We start from the raw sequence: 21,109 nt of genomic DNA, 5'->3' as shown, positions 1-21,109 counted from the left end.
ACAGATTCCATGTCTACTTGACATTATATTTTTTGAAGGCGAAACACATCGACAATCCCCTAAAGTTGAGATGCCTAAGTAAAAGTTAGTGCCAACTTTTATATATGGTGAAACCCATCGACAGACAGCTAAAGTTGCAACGATCTTTTACTTGGCACCTAAAGTAGACCATGTTCATTTTAAACACCTAAAATGTGCATCTAATGTGTCACTTTGACACTTTTTGTCCTATTGGCAGCTCGCGTGTAATTCACACAACCAAGGTGCGTTAAACCCTCATTTTTGCTGACTTGGCATTTTTTTTGGTCCCCTCAATGGTTATTCCCCCCTATTAACTTATATAATCATCTTCTTCCTCAAATTTAACCCTAAATTCCCAAATCTTTTTATTCTTCATCTTTTTCTCTCTCTTCAAATTCTTTGAATTATTTGTATTTGGTTTCTTCTTCATATTTTTTTTCTTCATATTTTCCAACTGAGCTTTGCAATGTCGAGCTCATCTTTCATGATTTTTTGTGATAAAGATTTTCGATATTGTAAGTGTGGTCATGAAGCTCTATTGAATACTATCTTCTTGGACTTAACAAAATTCAGGTCGTAGGTTTTTTACTTGTAAAATTTTAAATGTAATATTTTTTTATTTAATTAGTTAATCAATTATTGTCTTGTAATTATTTTGTACATAGAAATTGGGTGGATGCGATTACTTTGATTGGTATGAAGAACGACGCCCTTCACAAGCAAATCAGGTAATTTGAGGTTTGTTGAAGAAAGTCAAGACCTTTGAAGAGAAACAAAATTGAGCAAAAAGATACAATATTATTTGTGCTATTGCTACTGGTTTGGTGTTGTTGGACACATGAATATCCAAGCCTAATTGCTAAAATTTTCATGGTGGTGTATTTGCTAATGGTTTGGTATTATTGGGCACATGAATATTCAAGCCTAATAGCTGTACAATTTTGATGTGTATTTGGCTGCTATTTAGGTGCAGTTTTTGTGTTATGTTGGCCATGTAACATTCCTTCCTTTTAATAAAATGAAAAATTTATTTTGACTTGGCCTTAAATATTCTTACCAATAAAATTTATTGCTGAACTTTTCATGGTGTAATTGCTGGTACAAAGTTGCACCAAAATTACTTTCTTATACATGGTTCACCTTGAGCTTAAACTAATATCAATACAACTTCATAAATATACTTCAAATTGAGCCCAAACCTACAGAATAGTCAGCTTCATAAATATGCTCTAAATTGAGCTCAAAGTAACATCCAAAAAATAGCTCCATATTGAGCTCAAAATTTGCATAACATATATTAACAAACTTTAAAATCTAAGCAACTAATTTTTACTGCTATTTATTACTAGCAGATTCAAAGGAATAACTAAAACTAATTATTTGTTTGATGCTCCAAATTAGAGAAAAAAATGCACACATAATCAACATGAGAAGCTTTTTCTTGGCTTTTACTTCTTCTTCTTTTTGTTTGCTATCTGCTGCAATTATTGATTTGTGGTAACATCATCTCTGTTTTTTTATCTCAAGCCTCTAGGCTTATAACCAAGATCAATTCTTGTAGAACTTGCATTCTTGTACATTACACTAGTTTGTAGGATTCTTTAGCTTGATGTCCCTGGTTGTTTTTTTGAAAAAAAAAGAAACAATATTTTTAATATATTTACTTAGCCATTTACTTTTTTTTTTTTTAAAGAAACAAAATTGATGTAAACTTACATTCACTACTGGGTGCCCTTTGCACTTGTGTAGATCCCAAATTCAGTATTCTTAGTCCTTTTTGATCCACCTTCTCTAATATCTTCTGTACATGCAATTCTTCTTTTTTTTTCTGTCCAATATTTTCAGTTCTTTTAGGAGGTAGTTGACTCTTGATTTCTTGTGTAACAAGGATTGTTGTATAACCATAAAAAGTTGATCCTACAGCTTTTCTGAAGCTCCTAACTCTGCTTGTATCAACATAAACTGTTAGATTCAGTTTGGCTTGAACATGTTGGTACATGTTTACTTGATTTAGATTGTACTGATTTTTTTTGTAGATGTTGGTGCAGGTTGGCTTGAGCTTACACGATGGCTACTTCCTTGAGAACTTTGACTAGTAAACTTGGTCCCTTGTAAATTTGGATTAGGAACCTAAGAGATCAAACATAACAGTTAATATATGAAAAACACAACATTAAAAATCAACTTTTAAAATCAAATGTAATGAGACTGTTTTACCTTGCAATATCTTTTTATGGCCTTATTGATGGCACTTGGAAAATGTTACTTTCACCCCTTGTTTGGAAATTTTTTTATATCTCTTTGTTGGTTCATTTTTGACCCTTTTATTTTTTGCAGGCCTACTAGATATTTTTTTAGATTCAAGAGACTCAATCTTTGAATTATTTGTTTCAGGCCACATCTTCATATTAGAGATTGGCTGGATGAAGTGACTATAAGCCTTCATGAAAGTTTGCTTCTTATAACAATGCTCCACATAAGCTTCAGGCTCCTCTTCAATATGATACAATGCACAAATAACATGTTGGCAAGGAATGTATCTCAACTATCAAGTTCTACAGCTGCAAGTCCTACTAGTCAAGTTCATTGTATGCCTATACTTCCCTTCTCTATTCTCAAATCCAATATTAGCATTCCAAAGCACCTTGAAACCCCTAACCCTATCCTTATTCTCCTCTAATATAAGTTTATCCATACGTAAAATATCACATATCCAAGTGTTGGCAAACTCAATCATGTCCACAGTTCTAGTCATTATTTTTCTCTTAATTTCCTCCAACATGGTGATAATAGATTTGTATTTACTTGCCAATATCCATGAATTAAAGGTCTCATACATGTTATTTTCAACAGCATCACACTTACGACCTTCTCTAAAGAATTTCCTAACCCATGACTACTTAGGATAATGCAACAAATCACCATTAATATTCTTACCTGACACACCAAGTTGGCTCATGTAATCAAGCTCCTTTTTGAACTTCACTTCAAAACTTGCCTTGGAATATCTCCATAACTGTTTTCTCCTTTTCTCTCTCTTCCACACTTGACTCTAGTTGGATCAGATGTGTCTCGCACACCTTCTAGCCTTAGCATTTGGTAACAACTCAAAAACAGCTGCATGGATACCCTATAAAATCAAAAAATAGTTAAAGTAACTGGCCAAAAAATAAAGTATGTCAAATAATTTACAGTTAAAAAATAGTTTACCTTCTACATATCAGCCATCACAATGATACCTTCTCCAGTACCCAATTACAGGTCTTATTTTGAATATTTGATTAAAAAAGTCCAACTATGCTTAGTTTCCTTGTCCACAGCTGCCCAGGCTATGAGAAACATGTGATTGTTTTCAATCTTTCCAACTGCTACAAGAAGCTCACCCTTACAAACACCCTTTAAGAAAAATTCATCAAATCTTATAATTCTACTACGTCCTTCCATCCACCCTTTCTTCAATGCATCTAAACAAACATAAAAATACATAAACATTTATATTTGGGATAGTTTCACTATCCATTCTTAGCCAAACATAATTTTCAAAATTAGTCTGTTTTATCATCTCAGGATAATCACATAACCTTGAAAAATTCATGTTCCAATTCCCCAAAGACTTCCTTAGAACCTGTAAATTTGCCATATAACAGATAGTTCTACCCACATGTAGTTCCAATTTCTTCCTGCACAATTCTTGTATTTTTTAAATTCTCAAAGATGGTTGTTTAATTATTTCCTCCCTGAATCTGTTGGCAACATACTTAATTATACTCATCTTGTTCTTATTTAATGTAGTACACTTATGCACTAGATTATAATTTTTTATCAAGAAATTTTTTAAATCTTTGTCAACTGCATCATAACACAACCAACCGCATTTTTTCTTGAATTTACATTTAGCTTTCACTCTATAGGCTTCATTAGGTTTTAAAATAGTTTGAACTTTGTTTTCTACTACATACCTTCCCAAAGATTTTTTGAATTTATTAGGACCATTAAAAATCATACCAAGTTCAAAAATATCAAAACCACACTCATCATCATACCTAATTTTACTACTACTTCTTCTTCTTGGGAAATCAACACCCATAAGAGTATCCCCATCTAATAAATCAGTGCTATCAATATTTTCACAGTCTGAACAATCAATGTACTTTTTATCACCTCCTAATCTACCCACATATCTATCTTTTTTATTTCTGTCAATGTTTTAAAAATCTTCGTCAATACCAGCTTCACCAATTGAAATTTCTTTAGGTACTTTTAAATTTCTTCTAAGATTTATTTTGCTTCTACTTTCAACCCTAAAGGCTTTCAACTCTTCATCAATGTTTGAACCATCCTCACTAGCGATTTAACCTCCACCTGATTCCTCACTAGGCGGATCTATTTTAGTTTTATCCAGATCTCGATTAAACCCTCTATCTTCATTATCATCACTATCTATACTATCTTCAGAAATGGTATTACACTGTGGCCCTTCTAAAAGACAAACTAGGGTTGGCACAACCTCTAGATGATCACCAATGACATGTTTAACAAACACGTCACCTTCATTACTATGTCTTAAGTCTTTCACAAAGTCTGACAACTGTCTATCACTAGTAATTTGAACTAAATCACCACCATCTATGTGTTGACAGTAAAATTCCTTCACTTTTGTATACTCAAGATCACTGGTGTAGGAAAGAAATTTAACAAGACCGAAGTGGTCTTTCTCAATAGCTACAACAAAGTCATCTAATTCATTTTTATATGTAGGGTTAGGGTCAGCTACAATAGTCCCCCCATGATGAAAATAAGTCAAAATAAAGTCATCCATAATATTTCCTTCAAAACCCCTAAATATTTTGAAAAGCAAGAAAATACCCAAAAACCTTTGATTTTAAAATTAGAAAATAACCCTAAATCAGTCACATTCTCAAAAAAATCCCCACTTTATAATTGAATACCCCAAAATTCAAAGAAATCAGAAATATATTACTGAATTTTCGAATCCCCCAAAAAAAATCCTAACTGAAACCCCCCCCCCCCCCCCCCCCAAAAAAAAAATCCTAAATACAAGGACTATCCAAACATTTATAGTGTTATCAACAAACACACCACACGTCAAGAAGTATGAAGAAAAAGAAAAGAAAAGTTCAGTAGACCTTCAATATCTTTAATTTCGTCAAGAAAACCACACTTTGCATTCGATTTTGAACCCGATGTAAATAAAAAACATCAAAACTTGATTGCAAGCAAGACACCTACAACATACACTATTAGTAGTTTGTAATCACTTAATATCTATGTAAAATCGAAACAAAATCAAATATAAGTCGAAGAAAATTCACCTAGGTTTTCATTGGGATCAAAATTGAGAAATGGGTAAATGACCGGTTTCTTCCCTTTCTCCATTTTAGATTTAGTTGTGATGAAGTGGCATAGAAAATGATGTGACATTTTTTAATTGGTTCTTTAAATCCACCTGGACCAGAGATGTTTTAAAACATGGGCAAAAAGTGCTAAAGTGACACATTTGATGCCTATTTTAGGTGTTTGAAATAAACATTGTCTACTAGAGGTGGCAAAGTGAAAGATCACTGTAACTTTAGGTGCCTGTCGATAGGTTTGGCCTTTATATATGTGTGTGTAGGTCGATTTAAGTTAGAGTTAGAATTTGGAGTTAATTTTTTATTTCTTCTGTTTTTTTATATATACAACATAAAATTAAAACAAACATGGGAAGAAGGGGAGCTACAAAATACATTAAAGCTCATGGATTGATATTTCAAAACGGTCAGGGATAGGCTTATGAAATAAAAATAAAATTGTCCATTTATTTATTTATTTTAGCAAGTCAAGAGGTTTTTTATTACCATTTAAAATTATATTTCGTATTAAATAACTACATAAAGTAATAATAATCAAGTTAAATTTAAAGATTCAGAATATATTAATAAAATTAATTTAGTAAAATATACTTTTAGTAAAAAATTTCTTAAGATGCCAAGTAAATATCAACCAAGTACTTTCTCCGTTTATCTTTAGGATATCACTCTTCAAATATAATAATTTTATACTTTGAAAAGTACATTTAATAATAAATAATATATTTAATAAGAAGGTAAAATGGACCCAAGATTTATGATAAATTATCTATTATTTTTCTAGCTAGATAAGTATTACTAATCATTTATTTTTAATATATGGACAAGTAAAGATGATCGAAGAGGTAAAAATGAAACACGGAATAATAATATGTGATCAATTGCAAAATATAATTAAATGCACCTTTAATATTAGATAATTGTCAAAACTCATCAAGCTCAAAGGATGATGATCTTAGTAATGTGAACTTCCATGAACAGAGTAGAAGAAGAAGAGAAATTGTACATTGAAAATGTTATATTACAACTGATTTCAGCTAAGCTCTATGCACATATATATAGAGATTTGATCACTAACTTCTAGAAGCTTCCTAAGCTCAATTAGTTGCTAACTGAGCCAGCTCATCAAGCTAACTAACTAACTAATTCTCAATGGAACAGTGCACTGTTTTGTAACTAACTGATTGTTGCTACTAACTAACCGAGATAGTTACCAACTAACTAAGATAGCTGAGCATTACTATGTATCAATATGTTCCAACACTCCCCCTCAAGCTGAAGGGTGCAAGATGTTGAGCACACTAAGCTTGATTAAAAGATTTGAATGCTGATCATGTCTCAAACTCTTAGTTAGAATATCTGCTACTTGAAGTTGTGTAGAAATGTACAGAGTTTGCACCAGACCACTCTTGATCTTGTTCCTGATGAAGTGAAAGACAATCTCTATATGCTTAGTTCTCTCATGAAAGATAGGATTAACTGCCAATTGAATGACTGACTTACTTTCATTGAATAGGCTGATAGGTTTAGAGATAGAAATATTCAACTCTTTAAACAGTTACTTTGGCCATGTTAGCTCTGCAACAGCCGAGGCCATACTTTTGTACTCAACTTCAGCTGAGCTTCTAGATATTGTATGTTGCTTTTTTGACTTCTAGGATATTGACTTCTAGGATATTAAAGATCCACCAAATTGTACTACATAGCTAGTAATAGACCTTATTGTGCTGGGACATGTTACCCAGGCAAGGTTTGTATTAGTTTGAGTCTTCAGCCAAATTCCTTGACCAACCAAACCTTTAAAATATCTGGTCACCCTATATGCAGCTTCCAAATGAGATATTTTAGGCATTTGCATAAACTAACTCAGTGTTTGAACAACATAACTAATATTTGGTCTTGTAATAGTACCATACATAAGTTTCCCAACCAATCTCTGATATAAGGTTGCATCCTTCAAGACAACATCTGCTGTGCAACCTGTAGCTTTATCATATTCTACTGATGTCAACTTGACATTGGGGTCCATAGGCGTGAACACTAGTTTTGCACCAACAAGACCAGTTTCAAATATTAATTCCAATATGTACTTCCTTTGGTTTAGAATAACACCTTGTTTATATCTTAAGACCTCAATCCCCAAGAAAATTTGAGCTCTCCTAAGTCCTTGAGCTTGAATTACCTATGTAGTTTCTCTTTTGACTCAGAAATCATGGATTTATTATCACCAGTGATGAGTAAATCATCCATATAAACCAATACTATCACCATTGTCTCTGGTTTATTCAAGGGAAACAAGGAGTAGCCATGAGCACTTTGAGAAAATATTGTAGTTATAAGTGCCGTAGTAAGCTTAATATTATATTGTCTAGAGGCATGTTTAAGTCCATATAAAGACTTAAGCAGCCTACAGCCTTTATGAGTTCATTTCTACTAAAATCCTTCCGGCATCTTTATGTATACTTCTTCTTCAAAATCACCTTATAGAAAAGCATTATAAACATCCATTTAATACATAAACCAACCTTTTAAGATAACAAGAGAAAATACACATCTAATAGTTAACATTTTGCTATAGGTGAGAAAGTATCATGGTAATCTAGTACCTCTTGTTGACTGTATCCTATTTCTACCAACCTTGCTTTGAACGTCTTAACCTCTTCATTTTCCTTGTAATTGATCTTATACACCCATTTTGAGCCAATGGAATTCTTTTTGGGAGGTAAATCAACTATCTCCCAGGTGTTATTATCTTCCAGTGCTTGAATTTCCAGCTTCATAGCCTGGATCCATCTGCCATCTTTGGTTGATTCGCTGAAAAACTGTAGTTCTATCAAGGTGGAAAGGATACTTACATAGCTTTGATATGTAGGAGTATGTTCTAGTAAGATTGATCATTGGCAATAGGATATCTGGTGCCTTTTCTCTTTCCTGGTACTGCATAATCCTTCATCCAAATAGGTTGCTTTTCCACTCTAGGTGTTCTCTTAGGTGGACAAGATATTGACTCTGTATTTTCAGGATGTGAAGACACTGGTTCATTTTTTTTGATCAATATCAGCTGGTGGAGCAAGTGATAATATATTTTGAAAGGGCTTTTCACTCATGGTATTTTCATTATCATGATCTTTTGATACCAGTGAATCTGCATCATCCCAACTTTCTACATGTGATTGAATCAACTCATTTGAATGATTCCGACTTCTCATATTGGAAAATGAAAACACATCTTCTTGGAATGTACAACTTGTTGGTACTTAAATCCAACAACAAATATCCCTTCTGATTAGTGGAGTACCCCATTAATACTGCAGGTATAGCCCTTTCAGAAAACTTATCAGCCTTAGGCAATATTGAAGCATAACACAAACAACCCAATACCCTTAGATGTACTAGTAAGGGAGCCTTAGAGAACAATAATTCATATGGACTTTTATCATCTATAGAGGCTGATGGAAGTCTATTCATCAGGTACACAACAACCTGAATAACCAGACCCCAAAATCTAATAGGCATATGTGACTGAAACTTGATAGCTCTAGTTGTATTTAGATTTTGCCTGTGTTTCCTCTCTACTACACCATTTTGATGTGGTGTATAAGCACAACCTTCACACTAGTTCTAAACTGAGTTTTAATCATCAATAAGAAATCTTTGAGTGCTGCAATACACTCTGATTTGAGCTGCAATAGGTGAATCAAAGTATATCTACTACAATCATCCATAATTTTCAAGAAGTAAATATTTTTATCAAAGGTTGGAGTTTTATAAGGACCCCACATATCCATATACACAACATCAAAACACATACTGGACTTAGATTCACGAACAAGATATGGTAATCTGGTCAGTTTAGTTAGTGGACAGAAATGACATTTATTTAAAAGTTTAGCATCCTTCCTATAAATTAAAAGATCTAGTGATCTCAATACATGTGCAGATGGACGGCTAAGTTTGTTGTGCCATAGATTTCTATCATGTATAGTCAGTCCTACTACTAGTTTCTTTTGACCTTCAAGTGTATTCTTCACTCCAAATTCACTCTTGAGAATGTATAAGCCTCCCCCCTCTCTATGAATCCCTTTCACCCTACCATTGCAGAGATCCTAAAATACACAGTAGTCAGTATAGAATGATATAAAGCAAGATAGCTGTCTAGTAACATTGAAAACTGATTGCAGACTTAGTTTAAAATCTGGTACAAATAATACTTCTTCATAGTTTCTGTAACGCCCTAATTTTCTGAACCAAAATGCTACACGATGCTCATGACCCCGAAGGACCACAAGCTAACCCATGACTGATATCTGTACCTGTACACTGTATAATATGTGAATATAAATGCGAAAACATGAACTAAAATGCCATAAGGTTCAATACTGAACATAATCTGAATAATAACAATGTCTGAATAAAGTGGTATCGCAATACCAAAACAGAACCAAATTACTGAAGTCTGAATCTAGTTGGAAAGCCTTTAACTGTCTAAAGTAGGGAGTGGAAGGAACATGTCACCAACTAACTCCCGACTACTGAAATCCAAACTGAAAGATTGAAGTAATAAAGTAGTAATCATGTCCTCGAAGAATGAGGACTCACTGCTTACTCTTTCTATTGAAATCTGCAATACTACTGCTGCTTTGGAACTCGTGCCTTTAAACCTATGGTGTAAAATAAAATACCATAGAGCGAATGAGTCGGTACGACTGAATGTACTGAGTATACGAGTGAGGTAGGCTAAATGCAAAGGGTTAATATGCATGAACAATGCTTACTGATATGAACATGAGAATATATACATGCATAAGTAACTATAACTGAACTCATGGTGATACTAACTACTGAGTCTGAATGCTGACAACATAAGTGAACTGATACTGAGATACTGAATGACTGAGTTCACTGATATTTATATGTAAGTCACTACTAAGTGAGGAACTGATATTGCATTATTGAATAGTTGAACGACTGTTTATGACAGTTTGAATTATAAAGAATTTGTCTGATTGATTGTGTCTAACAATCCTGAAACTAAATACTGATAACGTGAGTTATAAAGACTGATATAATTGTGATGATCGGCATAAACGATGTAACTAATACTGAGCGACTGTATCTGATAGTCTAAGTTTTGATGGAACTATCTGAGTATCGTTCTGTATGGAGTAACTAAATCTAAGATCAATCCTATCTAGCGGGTGATCTCTGAGTTTAATGATAATAAAGATGATTTGACTTAGTCTGAGATCAGTCCTACCTAGCGGGTGATCTCTAAATATGATGATACTGATACTGATTGACCATAGTAGAGGTCAGTCCTATCTAGTGGGTGATCCCAGAGTCTATTGATAATGATAGGGATTGACTGTATCTGACAGTCCTAAATCTGTAACTGAAACTGTGGGATGTATTCATCTAATCGATATGCCTCTTTGTAGCTAGTCTGGGGTCCAACCTATAACCCAGTTAGAAGGGTGTCAGTACCACGCCACTGGTAAAGACAACAGTTATGGAGTCAATCATAATCTAGCGGGTGACTCCTGGGATCAGTCCTATACATTTAAATGTGCTAACGGGTAATCCCTGAGTATGTCAGGCCTATCTAATGGGTGACATCTCATACCTACGCTGGCTACGTAGTTTTGGAACTTAGAAATTGCTTCTAGGGATCTCAGTCCTATCTAGAGGGTGAGTCCCCATCCCTAGGATCGCTCGGTGATGAATCCTACTCCTATCTGAAAGACACTGAACTGATTAGCTGAACTGATTAGCTGAACTGAACTGATACTAGTGGTATTATTTAGTGGAGCTAAACTAAGTTTACTGAGTTCCATTAACTGATGGAATGTGCTGATGTCTGATGACTGACCGAGAGTACTGTAGTTACTGAGATTTTTACTTGGAATACTGAAATCACTGAGATTACTAAACTACTGAGATTTCTGAGATTTCCTGAGTCACATGGTTGACTGAGTTCTATGGATCATGGCTTGACTGAGAGTATCGTGAAACATGACATGGCTCTAGGCACACAACTAAATTATCGAGTACAAGTACTCCTAGGACTCGATGGAAGGAAACTGACAAAATATGACTTTGCTCTTTTTGAACACATGACCAATATTCATAATTCAAAATACCATAAGTTGGGGATTTCATACTACACATAGTTCTCAAAGTCTTATACATGGAAGGGAATGCACATAACAACATGCCATAAGTCCATTAATCTAGTTTCATGAGCATTCCATCAACAATCATGATGCATAACAATATCATAGAAGTCATTATATTCATAAGGGTCTAGCATGTATTTGTCATTTAGGTCACAATTCAACTATAATACATGACTTCTAGTCTTTTAGTCATTTTGTCAAACACCTTACATGCACACTTTGTGGCATAGGGGTATTCATCAATTTAACAATCTTGAGCCACCCAAACTCATGGATTTCAACTAACATGCTCACATACTTCTTGAAAATATATTAAGATACCATATTGAAACTCTAATAACAACCATCAACATGAACATGATCACACCATAACAAGAAAATCACAATTTATTATTTAAAACTTGATTCTTGGACTCCATGAATGAAAGAAATCCATGGATGAACACTACGCATACCTTAGGGATTGAATCTTGAAAGAAAATTGACCTTTCTTGAATGTTCTTAGATTAGGAATATTAATTCTTGAATATCTTGTAGAGAGTGTGATGGGGTCTTGAAGTTAATTGAGAAAAAATCCTAAGTTTGTTCTTAGGAACAAAGAGGGTTAAGAGCTTTTGAAACTAAATACCAATAGCTAAATATATGTTTTTGGTGTTTTATGTCATGGGGTAAGGTTTAGGGTGAGGGAAAAATACCAAAATACCCCTACGAAATTACTTCCCAGTTGCTAAAATTATCAGCTGACGACCAAGGCTGATAAGCCGTCAGATCTGTGATAGCCCGTCAGCCCAGGTCGTCACCTAGGAGTTGGAATTGATGGGTTGCTGTCTAAGCTTGATGACATGGATGATAAGTCATCAGAAATGTGATAAGCCATCAGGTAGGTCATCAGAAATGTGATAAGCCATCAAACAGGTCGTCAGAAATATGATAAGCCTTCAAACAGGTTGTCACTCAGTTTCCAGGCTGACATGCTGGAGTAAAATGGGTATAACTTTTTGTTTCGATATTGGATTTTGGTAAAATTGGTATCGTTTGAAAAATAATTCAATTATATATCTGTTGGTGGGTCATGAGATCAAAAATTTGTAGTACAATGAGAGATATTCTCATTTGAAGTTGACTATAGCAATATCCTTCCCATGAATTCAATCGGTAAGGAATGTTTTGATTCGTCTGATAGCTGAGAGTTATTTGAAACCTTAATATACCTCTATATTACTTATAAAACTATAAAAGAAGCATGATGTAATATGGATGAAATTTAAACATGGCACCAATATTGGTTTGGATTTTTCGGGGTATTACAGTTTCATCTATAACACCATTTCTTCTACATATGTTACCCCTTACTCTATTTGGAAGATTCACCTTATCTATTTCTGCTTTGACTACCTTTTTCCTTATAAATATATCTTTGTTTGTTGTAATGTGGTGAGTAGCACCAGAATCCACTATCCATTCTTGTGGTTCAACATTGGAAAATAAACATGTGGCTATACTTGACATATTAACCTGCTTCATGTCTTGTTAATCTTTATTTAAAATCTATACGATCTAATTGTATTATCCATCAGTGAACCCTTGTCCTTTGTGATACAAATATGGCCAAGAACACAATAAAACAAACACCAAAAATAGTCCACAAGAATAGAAACCGTGGACTATCTAGGTGACCACTCTCGGATTTGCTACTTATAACAAGAAGAGGAGAATAACAAGTGTTTTACACACGAAGTCAGCCAACCAACAAACTATATTAACACAATATAATGAAAAACAACAAGGTTACATCAACAAGAACCTATAGGTTCAACAACAAAACATGGAAAATCAAAACTAAAAACAAGAAACAAGGATAGTTAGTTAGACACAATGAAGTTGTAATCTTAGGAACCCAAGAGCCTATTCCACTCTTGGACCCTTAACACCACACACAACACGTACCTAACTCTTACAATGATACAAAAGGTTCATCCACCTCTCAAGCACTAACGTATCAAGCAATGCACCACACACAAACGATTCCACCTTTGTGTTAGGCCCTAGTTTCGATTGAAATCTCTCTCTCTCTCTAAGAGGAGTGCTCTTACAATATCAAGCATAAAATAAAGACATAAAAATCTACAATGTTATATTTATATTACAATACAAGTAGTGGAAAAAATACAAAAGAGCCCTTTCATTAAAAGGCTCCAAAGTTGCTCCATGGAGTGCACTTCAAAACCGGTTTTGGGCCTCCTTCACACTTGGGCTTGTGCACTCTTTAGGTGGCCTTAAAAAATGCTCAAAAAGAGTTCATGGTCATGATCATTCTTGTATCATCCTCTCCATATTGAGAGGAATTTTCCCACAAATTCATGACCTCACCTCTTTTAGAGAGGTATCTCACACGGCCCCCACATAGCCACACATCTTCTCCTTCCTCCTCATCTTGAATCTCAACCTCTTCATGCTCTCAATATTGAGTCTTGCCATCAACCTTAGCTGATTCAATCACTACCTCATCTCTTAGGTAGTATAACTTTCCCTCCCTTAGGATCACATTTCTTTAGTTTGGACACTCACTAGCCTTGTGCCCCCCACCTTTGACACTTGAAGCATTCAAACCCCTTGGGATTAGAAGTAGAACTCAATTTAATTTCATACCTTAGAGGCTATTTTTGGACAACCTTGGGGATCTTGGGTTGGGCAGCCACAAATGAGTTCTCTTTGAGCTCCCTCGCCACCTCTAAAGCCGCTTGGAAGATGCTTTCTATGGTGTCGAATTTGTAAAGCGTCATGCGACTGGAGATGTCCTTGTTTAACCTAACCTTAAAGTGCATAATTTCATGACTTACTTGCTCTCCCCGATGGTCAAGTTTCAACATCAATTGTTGAAATTCATCGTAGTAAGCCATGATACTCTTGCTCCCTTACCTCAAATTGTACAATTTGGAAAGGAGCTCATGCCTATAAGTCTTGGGCAAGTAACTTTTCCGCATAAGGTTCTTTAACCTAAACCAAGAAGGAGGTTGTCCCCTGATTATCTTATTCCCAAACCGTTTAACATACTCCCACTACGTATTAGCATACCCCTCAAAATGAGCTATCACATAACAAATCTTCTTTTCCTCGGTGAGGTCATTGAGTTGGAATATCTTGTCACACGATGACTCCCAATCAAGATACGCTTTGGGATCACTCTCACCTTTGAATATTGGGAGACTAACTTTGATGGAGTTTATGCCCAAGTCTCGATTTTGGTAGACTTCCCTCACCTCTCAGCCTAGCTCCCATGTCTACCCCTCATTCTTTATTCTCTCAAGTAAGCATTACCATAGACTTCATACCCTCCATGGCGTTCTTCCCTACCATATCTTTCCACATGGTTTGGTTGGTTCGGGTTAGGTTGGTTTGGATTGGGTGGAAAGTAAGGTCTTTGGTCTAATGGAGCTTGAATTGGAATGTGAGGCCTTTGGTTAAGTGGAGGGCTTGGTTTTGGTGTTGGTATTTGGGTTCCAAATCCTTCTTGTTAGACTTGGTGTAGTGGAGCGTAGGTTAGTTTATTAAACTCATGGCTTTGGGAAGTATTTGGTGGTTGTCTTGGTGGATTGATCATTTGGTGTAACATTTTAGGGGAGACGGTAGGGAAATTTGATCATGTCCACGCGAGGACACATGATAGTATTGAGGAGCAGAGTGGCGGATCCTTTGGATTTCCACTCGTTCCAATCTCTCACTTATAGTAGATACATCATCTTTCAACGATGTTACATCCCCCTTCACCGAAGACACATCCATTTCTAACTTCCTAAGACTCACTTGCATTCTTTCCAAAGTGCGGTTGAGGCCCTTAATAGAATCCATAAGGATATTGGTATCATTGTTGCCCATGGTTTGGTAGGTCGTTCCCTCCATTTTAATGTACCTAAGAAAAACACCTACAAAATAATAAACGAGTTAGTTGTAAAAGAAAGGTCCTCACACTCTTTTTTTAGTTCTTTGCCGCTCGGCTTCTTCACTCAATCACACAAGTGTGGAGAGCTTGATTGTATTCCGTGCTTGAGAGGTGAACCAAAACTCTACAACAACTCAAGGAAACAATAACAAAAGGACACACGAATGATTATAAACACGAAGAACGGCTACAAAAATAACTTACAATTTAGTGTTAACACATAAGTTAGTAATGGAATCAACAAGAGAAACAACAAAATGAAACTAGAAGATCTAATTTTGAGCTTAAATGGTCATGTGAACAGTGATTTTGGTGACGTTGCACCCCTTAATTAGTCACGACCCTCATAAATTTTCAACAACTTGAAGTTTTTAGTCCTTATACACCTTTTGGAATGGATGTCTTAATATTGGAGGGAAAATAAATTCTTGTACTCCTTGTCAACTTTTCAAACTCAAAAGGATGAGATTTGAATTTACTAGTCCCACAAAACAAGTCCCTTGATTTAAGGAAAAGTGGTTGTCAAGTCTAGGAAGTGGTGTGTGCAAGTCCTTTCATAACAACTTTACAACCTCTGTCTTACAACTTTTTGGATCTATTTTAGTCTTTTGGTTGCCTTAAGTTGAAAGAATAGATGAAGAACAATATGAACACCACAACAACCTCCAAAAACTCAACAAAAACTCAATAACAAGGTTTATACCAACATCAACAACACACTATACGGCCAAGAACAACGTCTTCAAGGCTCGGCCAACTCCAAGTTCACTTCAATATTGTCAATATATTAAGCTTTAGATTTTGACACTCTTTGTGCTAGTGAAAGAACACAAGAAACACACTAGAAAAATAAAAGAACACCTAGATATAAACACACAAACACCAATCTTGTCCAAGACAACAACACAACACAATTTTCTCGGCCAAGAACAAGATGGAAAAATTTCTCTTTTTTTTTCTGGAATTTTCAGATTTCAACACTTTTTTTTTGTATTTTTCAAATATCAAACCCAAGATTGATCTTGTTAGAACAAAATAAAAGATGGATTTGATACCAAATGATACAAGAATGGCCAAGAACACAACAAAACAAACACCAAAAACAGTCCACAAGAAGAGAAACCGTGGATTATCTAGGTGACCACTCTCAGATTTGCTACTTATAACAAGAACAGGGAGAATAACAAGTGTTTTACAAATGAAGTCAGTCAACCAACAAACTAGATTAACACAATATAATGAAGAACAACAAGGTTACATCAACAAGAACCTACAGGTTCAACAACAAAACATAGAAAACCGAAAGTAAAAACAAGAAAAAAGGATAAATAGTTAAACACAATGAAGTTGTAATCTTAGGAACCCAAGAGCCTATTACACTCTTGGACCCTTAACACCATACAAAACACACACCTAACTTTTATAATGACACAAGAGGGGCGTCCACCTCTCAAGCACCAATGTATCAAGCAATGCACCACACACGAACAATTCCACCTTTGTGTTAGGCCCTAGTTTCGGTTGGCGTCTCTTTATCTCTAAAAGGAGTGTTCTTACAATATCAAGCATAAACTAAAGACATAAAACTCTACAATATTATATTTATATTACAATACAAGTAGTGGACAAAAGACAAAAGAGCCCTTCCATTAAAAGGCTCCAAAGCTGCCCCATAGAGTGCACTTCAAAACCGGTTTTGGGCCTCCTTCACACTTGGGTTGTGCACTCTTTAGGTGACCTTAGAAAATTCTCAAGAAGTGTCCATGGTCATGATCATACTTGTATCACTTTGGTAGGCATTGAACTATTAATTTCTTTGTAAACTCATAGCTAGTTGGAACAGATTGTCCTGCATCTCCAATAACAAATTGACTATTAAAATAGTTAGGTGCGATTTGAGTATTAACTTGACCTGCAAATTGATTTACTTGATGCCCTTGAGTACTGAACCTCCCAGGATCTTGATGACTTCTACCATTATATCCATCAATATGATTTTGATACATGCAACCTTTGGGACCTCCATTGTTATTGTTTGCTTTCCTTCTTTGTTTCAAGTCATTAGGATAGTTGATTAGCTTGTAATAGTTCTCTCTAGTGTGTCCATTGAAATGACAATAATCACACTTCTTACCGTTGTAATTTGGTTCCTGTAACTTGTGTATGAGTTTTTGTTGACTTGTATTGCCAGAGGATCTAGCTTTTCACTTGTAATAGATGCACAAGTATGTTTCTGAAGTTCATCTTCTGCTATCATAGCATATACTTGGTTAAGAGCAGGTGTGATTCCCTTTAATAAAATCATTCTTCTAGCTTGATCATAGGAATTATTTAAACCACCTAAAAACTGCAACAATCTTAGCTGAGATAAATGATCAACATACTTTTTTGACTTTGGACAATCACATGATGGAGCAGGAGTCATTGCATCATAATCATTCCATAAACTGTTTAACTTGGTGAAATAGATGGACGCTGAATCAATTTCCTATGACAGTGTATTGATCTCCCATACTTCATGAGCATTTCTAGCATAAACAGTTCCATTCAACAATTTTGTGCTAACTGAGCTCATCAACAAAGATGAAACTATTGCATTATAAGTTTCCCATTGCTTATGTAACTCTTCTCTATACATCTCTTTACTGCATGCTCCAGTGACAAAATCAAACTTTCTTTTCCCCAAAAAAGTAATTCTCATCGATTTACTACATACACTATAATTCTCCGATCCAATCAACTTAAGTGGAATCAAGGTCGCACCAAATATATCTGAAGTTCCTATAAACAAATGATCACTGGAATCGATTTTAGGTGCCATTTTGGGCTTCTTCGTGTCCATTTCAGACAGGAAAAGCTGAATTCAATCAAGCCAAAACTGCAATTCAAACTCCAACTACTTTCTAATACAATAGAGATCTAAACTCCACTGCTCTTTCTATGCGATTGTGTCTCTGATACCATTTCAAAACTCATCAAGTTCAGAGGATGATGAGCTTAGTAATATGAACTTTCATGAACAGAGTAGAAGAAGAATAGAAACTGTATATTAAAAATGTTATATTACAATCGATTTCAGCTGAGCTCTAACTTCTAGAAGCTTCCTAAGTTCAATTAGTTGCCATCTGAGCCAGCTCATCAAGCTGACTAACTAACTAATTCTCTGAGCCAGCTCATCAAGCTGACTAACTAACTAATTCTCAATGGAACGGTGCATTGTTTTGTAACTAACTGATTGCTGCTACTAACTAACTGAATTAGTTACTAACTAACTAAGCTGGCTGAGCATTAATATGTATCAATATGTTGCAACAATAATGAAAAGCCACGACTACATAATACCATTAGTAACTCCCCTAGAATTCAATGCTTTTCCCTTAATTGATTAACTCTTTCATTTCTATATTAACCCTTAATTGATTAATTAACTCTTTCTTTTCTATACTAACAAAAACAAAAACAGAACACTAATTTCATGTACAGTAATATTACATCAATTCTTGGCAGCCATGAAAGTCTCTCCAAAGAAGCCTCAGCTTTTCAAACCAATTCTTCCAGGTTTCAAAAATGGTCTTGTACGTTATTCTTTAAATCACTTCATTTTCTTTAATATATATATATGCTTTATAACAATCGGAAACCGTCTTTCTACCTCACCTCTAAGGTAGAGATACGAAATGCGTGCACTCTACCCTCCTCATACCTCACTTTGGTGGGAATACACTTGGTATGTTGTATATGCTTTATAACGATATAAAATATATAAATTATAAGGAAATATATAAGTTAATATGGGAAAATTAATTTTAAATTATAATTATTTGTCATAAAATAGAAAATTCTTATAACATCTTATATAAATTATCTCTTGTTTCTTGTACTCCTATTACACTGTATTTGTCTTGAGATGGGGTCTATCTGAAAGAATCCCTCTCTCTTAATGGACTACGTACACTCTAACCTTCCCAAAAGCATGTTATTGTATATGCTTTATAACGATATAACATATTATGAAGAAAGATATAAGTTATTATGGGAAGAATTGATTTAAATTATACATATTTGTTATACTGCAGAAAATTCCTATAGGTTTCTTGAAGTATTTGAAGAGACACGATCAATATGAACATGCAATAATGAGAAGGGTTGGTAAAAAGTGGTTGGTGAAAGTGAACGGTCAACAATCAGAAGATGGTAATTGGAATGAGTTTGTAGAGGAACATGATTTGCAGTTGGGAGATATGTTGATTTTCAAACATGAAGGAGACATGAAATTTGACGTTTCAAGCTTCGATTTAAGTCATTGTAACAAAGAATATGAAGAGTATTTTCATGAGGATGAGGACGAGGAAACGGATGAGAAAAAGGACGAGGAAGTTGCTACTCGTGACAAGCCTTTTGGTCAATCTCATTTTGAATGTATATTAGCCAATATTGCCTTTCGAAAGGTTTCATTCATGGGACATCTCAAACTGATTTCATGCAAAACTATTCAAGAATATAATCTGTTAACATTGCAGCTGAAACTCTCTAACCTCTTCCACACTGTATGTCTATGTCTTCATACCAAAATTTTCATGATAGAATTCCATTTTCCTCCAAAAAATGATTTTGTTTTCTGTTTGTCACCTTGCAGCTAATCATCATGTCATCTTTTCATCTTCCTTTACTTATTGGTGTTATACATTTGGTGTAAATTTGAAGAATATGAACTATTTATTTGCACTTACACGTACACCATGTCAGTTTCTGCTTCAACAATTTGCTAGTGCGAATGGTCTCATCAACAAGAAGTGCAAGTTGATTCTAATAATAGATGAAAGACAAGGGTCGTGGATTTTAAAATTAAGTTCCGGCAGTACTCGAGCTCGAGCTTATATTGGAGATGGATGGCGTAAATTTACTGCTGAAATTTTTTTGAGGGAGGATGATCGTATATTGTTTGAGATCGTTACTAATAGAGAAACACCAATTTGAAAATTTTGAGTTGTTAATGATGGAGGAATTCCGATGAGGAAGTTTCGAGGCAAGTTTCTCATCTTATAACTATGTTTTATTGTTGCTATATTAGAATATTTCTTAGTGTCGAGGTAATTCAACCGTGAATTCTTTGTGTTGAGGCGATTCAACGGTTTATATGTAATATTCGTTTTTATCCTATTTTAACATTATAATAGGAATTTTGTGTATTTAAATCCCTGGCTTGACCTAACTAGATCACCAATGATTTATTAATTAAATGAATTGCTATGTATAACATTTTTTCATAAAAATTAAATATTTTATAACAATGGCGCTTCTTATAAATTAATTGGCTTTAATTCAATTCCAATTATACTGTAGTTTGTTGCATGTGCTCACTTAAGTTTATAAATTGAATAGGGGAAGTGCGCAGATATCCGATTTCGGTACTACTGTTTAAGTTAGGTCCAAAGTTTATAGTAATTTTTTTTACACGTTGACCAACTTTCACAGAATTTAAACTTGCGGTATGTGAAGTTCAATGGCTGAAGTTCATTCATTTTTGCTTTATCATCCTCCATATATATGTGACTTAGGTTCCATTATTTGGCCCGACTTCAATTATTTTGCCTGAATTTCAT

The 21,109-nt window shown here is 34.6% G+C and overlaps 1 protein-coding gene across 1 annotated transcript; it reads left to right on the top strand.

Annotated features, from left to right (window-relative positions):
• The first annotated feature begins 19,015 nt into the window (after positions 1 to 19,015).
• On the top strand, positions 19,016 to 20,483 carry LOC107862394 (B3 domain-containing protein REM8-like). The gene is made up of 3 exons (XM_016707973.2): positions 19,016 to 19,081; positions 19,583 to 19,925; positions 20,143 to 20,483. Exons 1-3 carry the CDS (start codon positions 19,016 to 19,018, stop codon positions 20,481 to 20,483), a joined length of 750 nt encoding a protein of 249 aa, XP_016563459.2.
• The last annotated feature ends 626 nt before the right edge of the window (positions 20,484 to 21,109 follow it).

This window comes from Capsicum annuum, chromosome 1 (assembly GCF_002878395.1).
Source record: "Capsicum annuum cultivar UCD-10X-F1 chromosome 1, UCD10Xv1.1, whole genome shotgun sequence".
Taxonomy (NCBI): Eukaryota; Viridiplantae; Streptophyta; class Magnoliopsida; order Solanales; family Solanaceae; genus Capsicum; species Capsicum annuum.
Note: the sequence above shows the minus strand (reverse complement) of the source record. Positions and strands in the feature narration are given on the sequence as shown.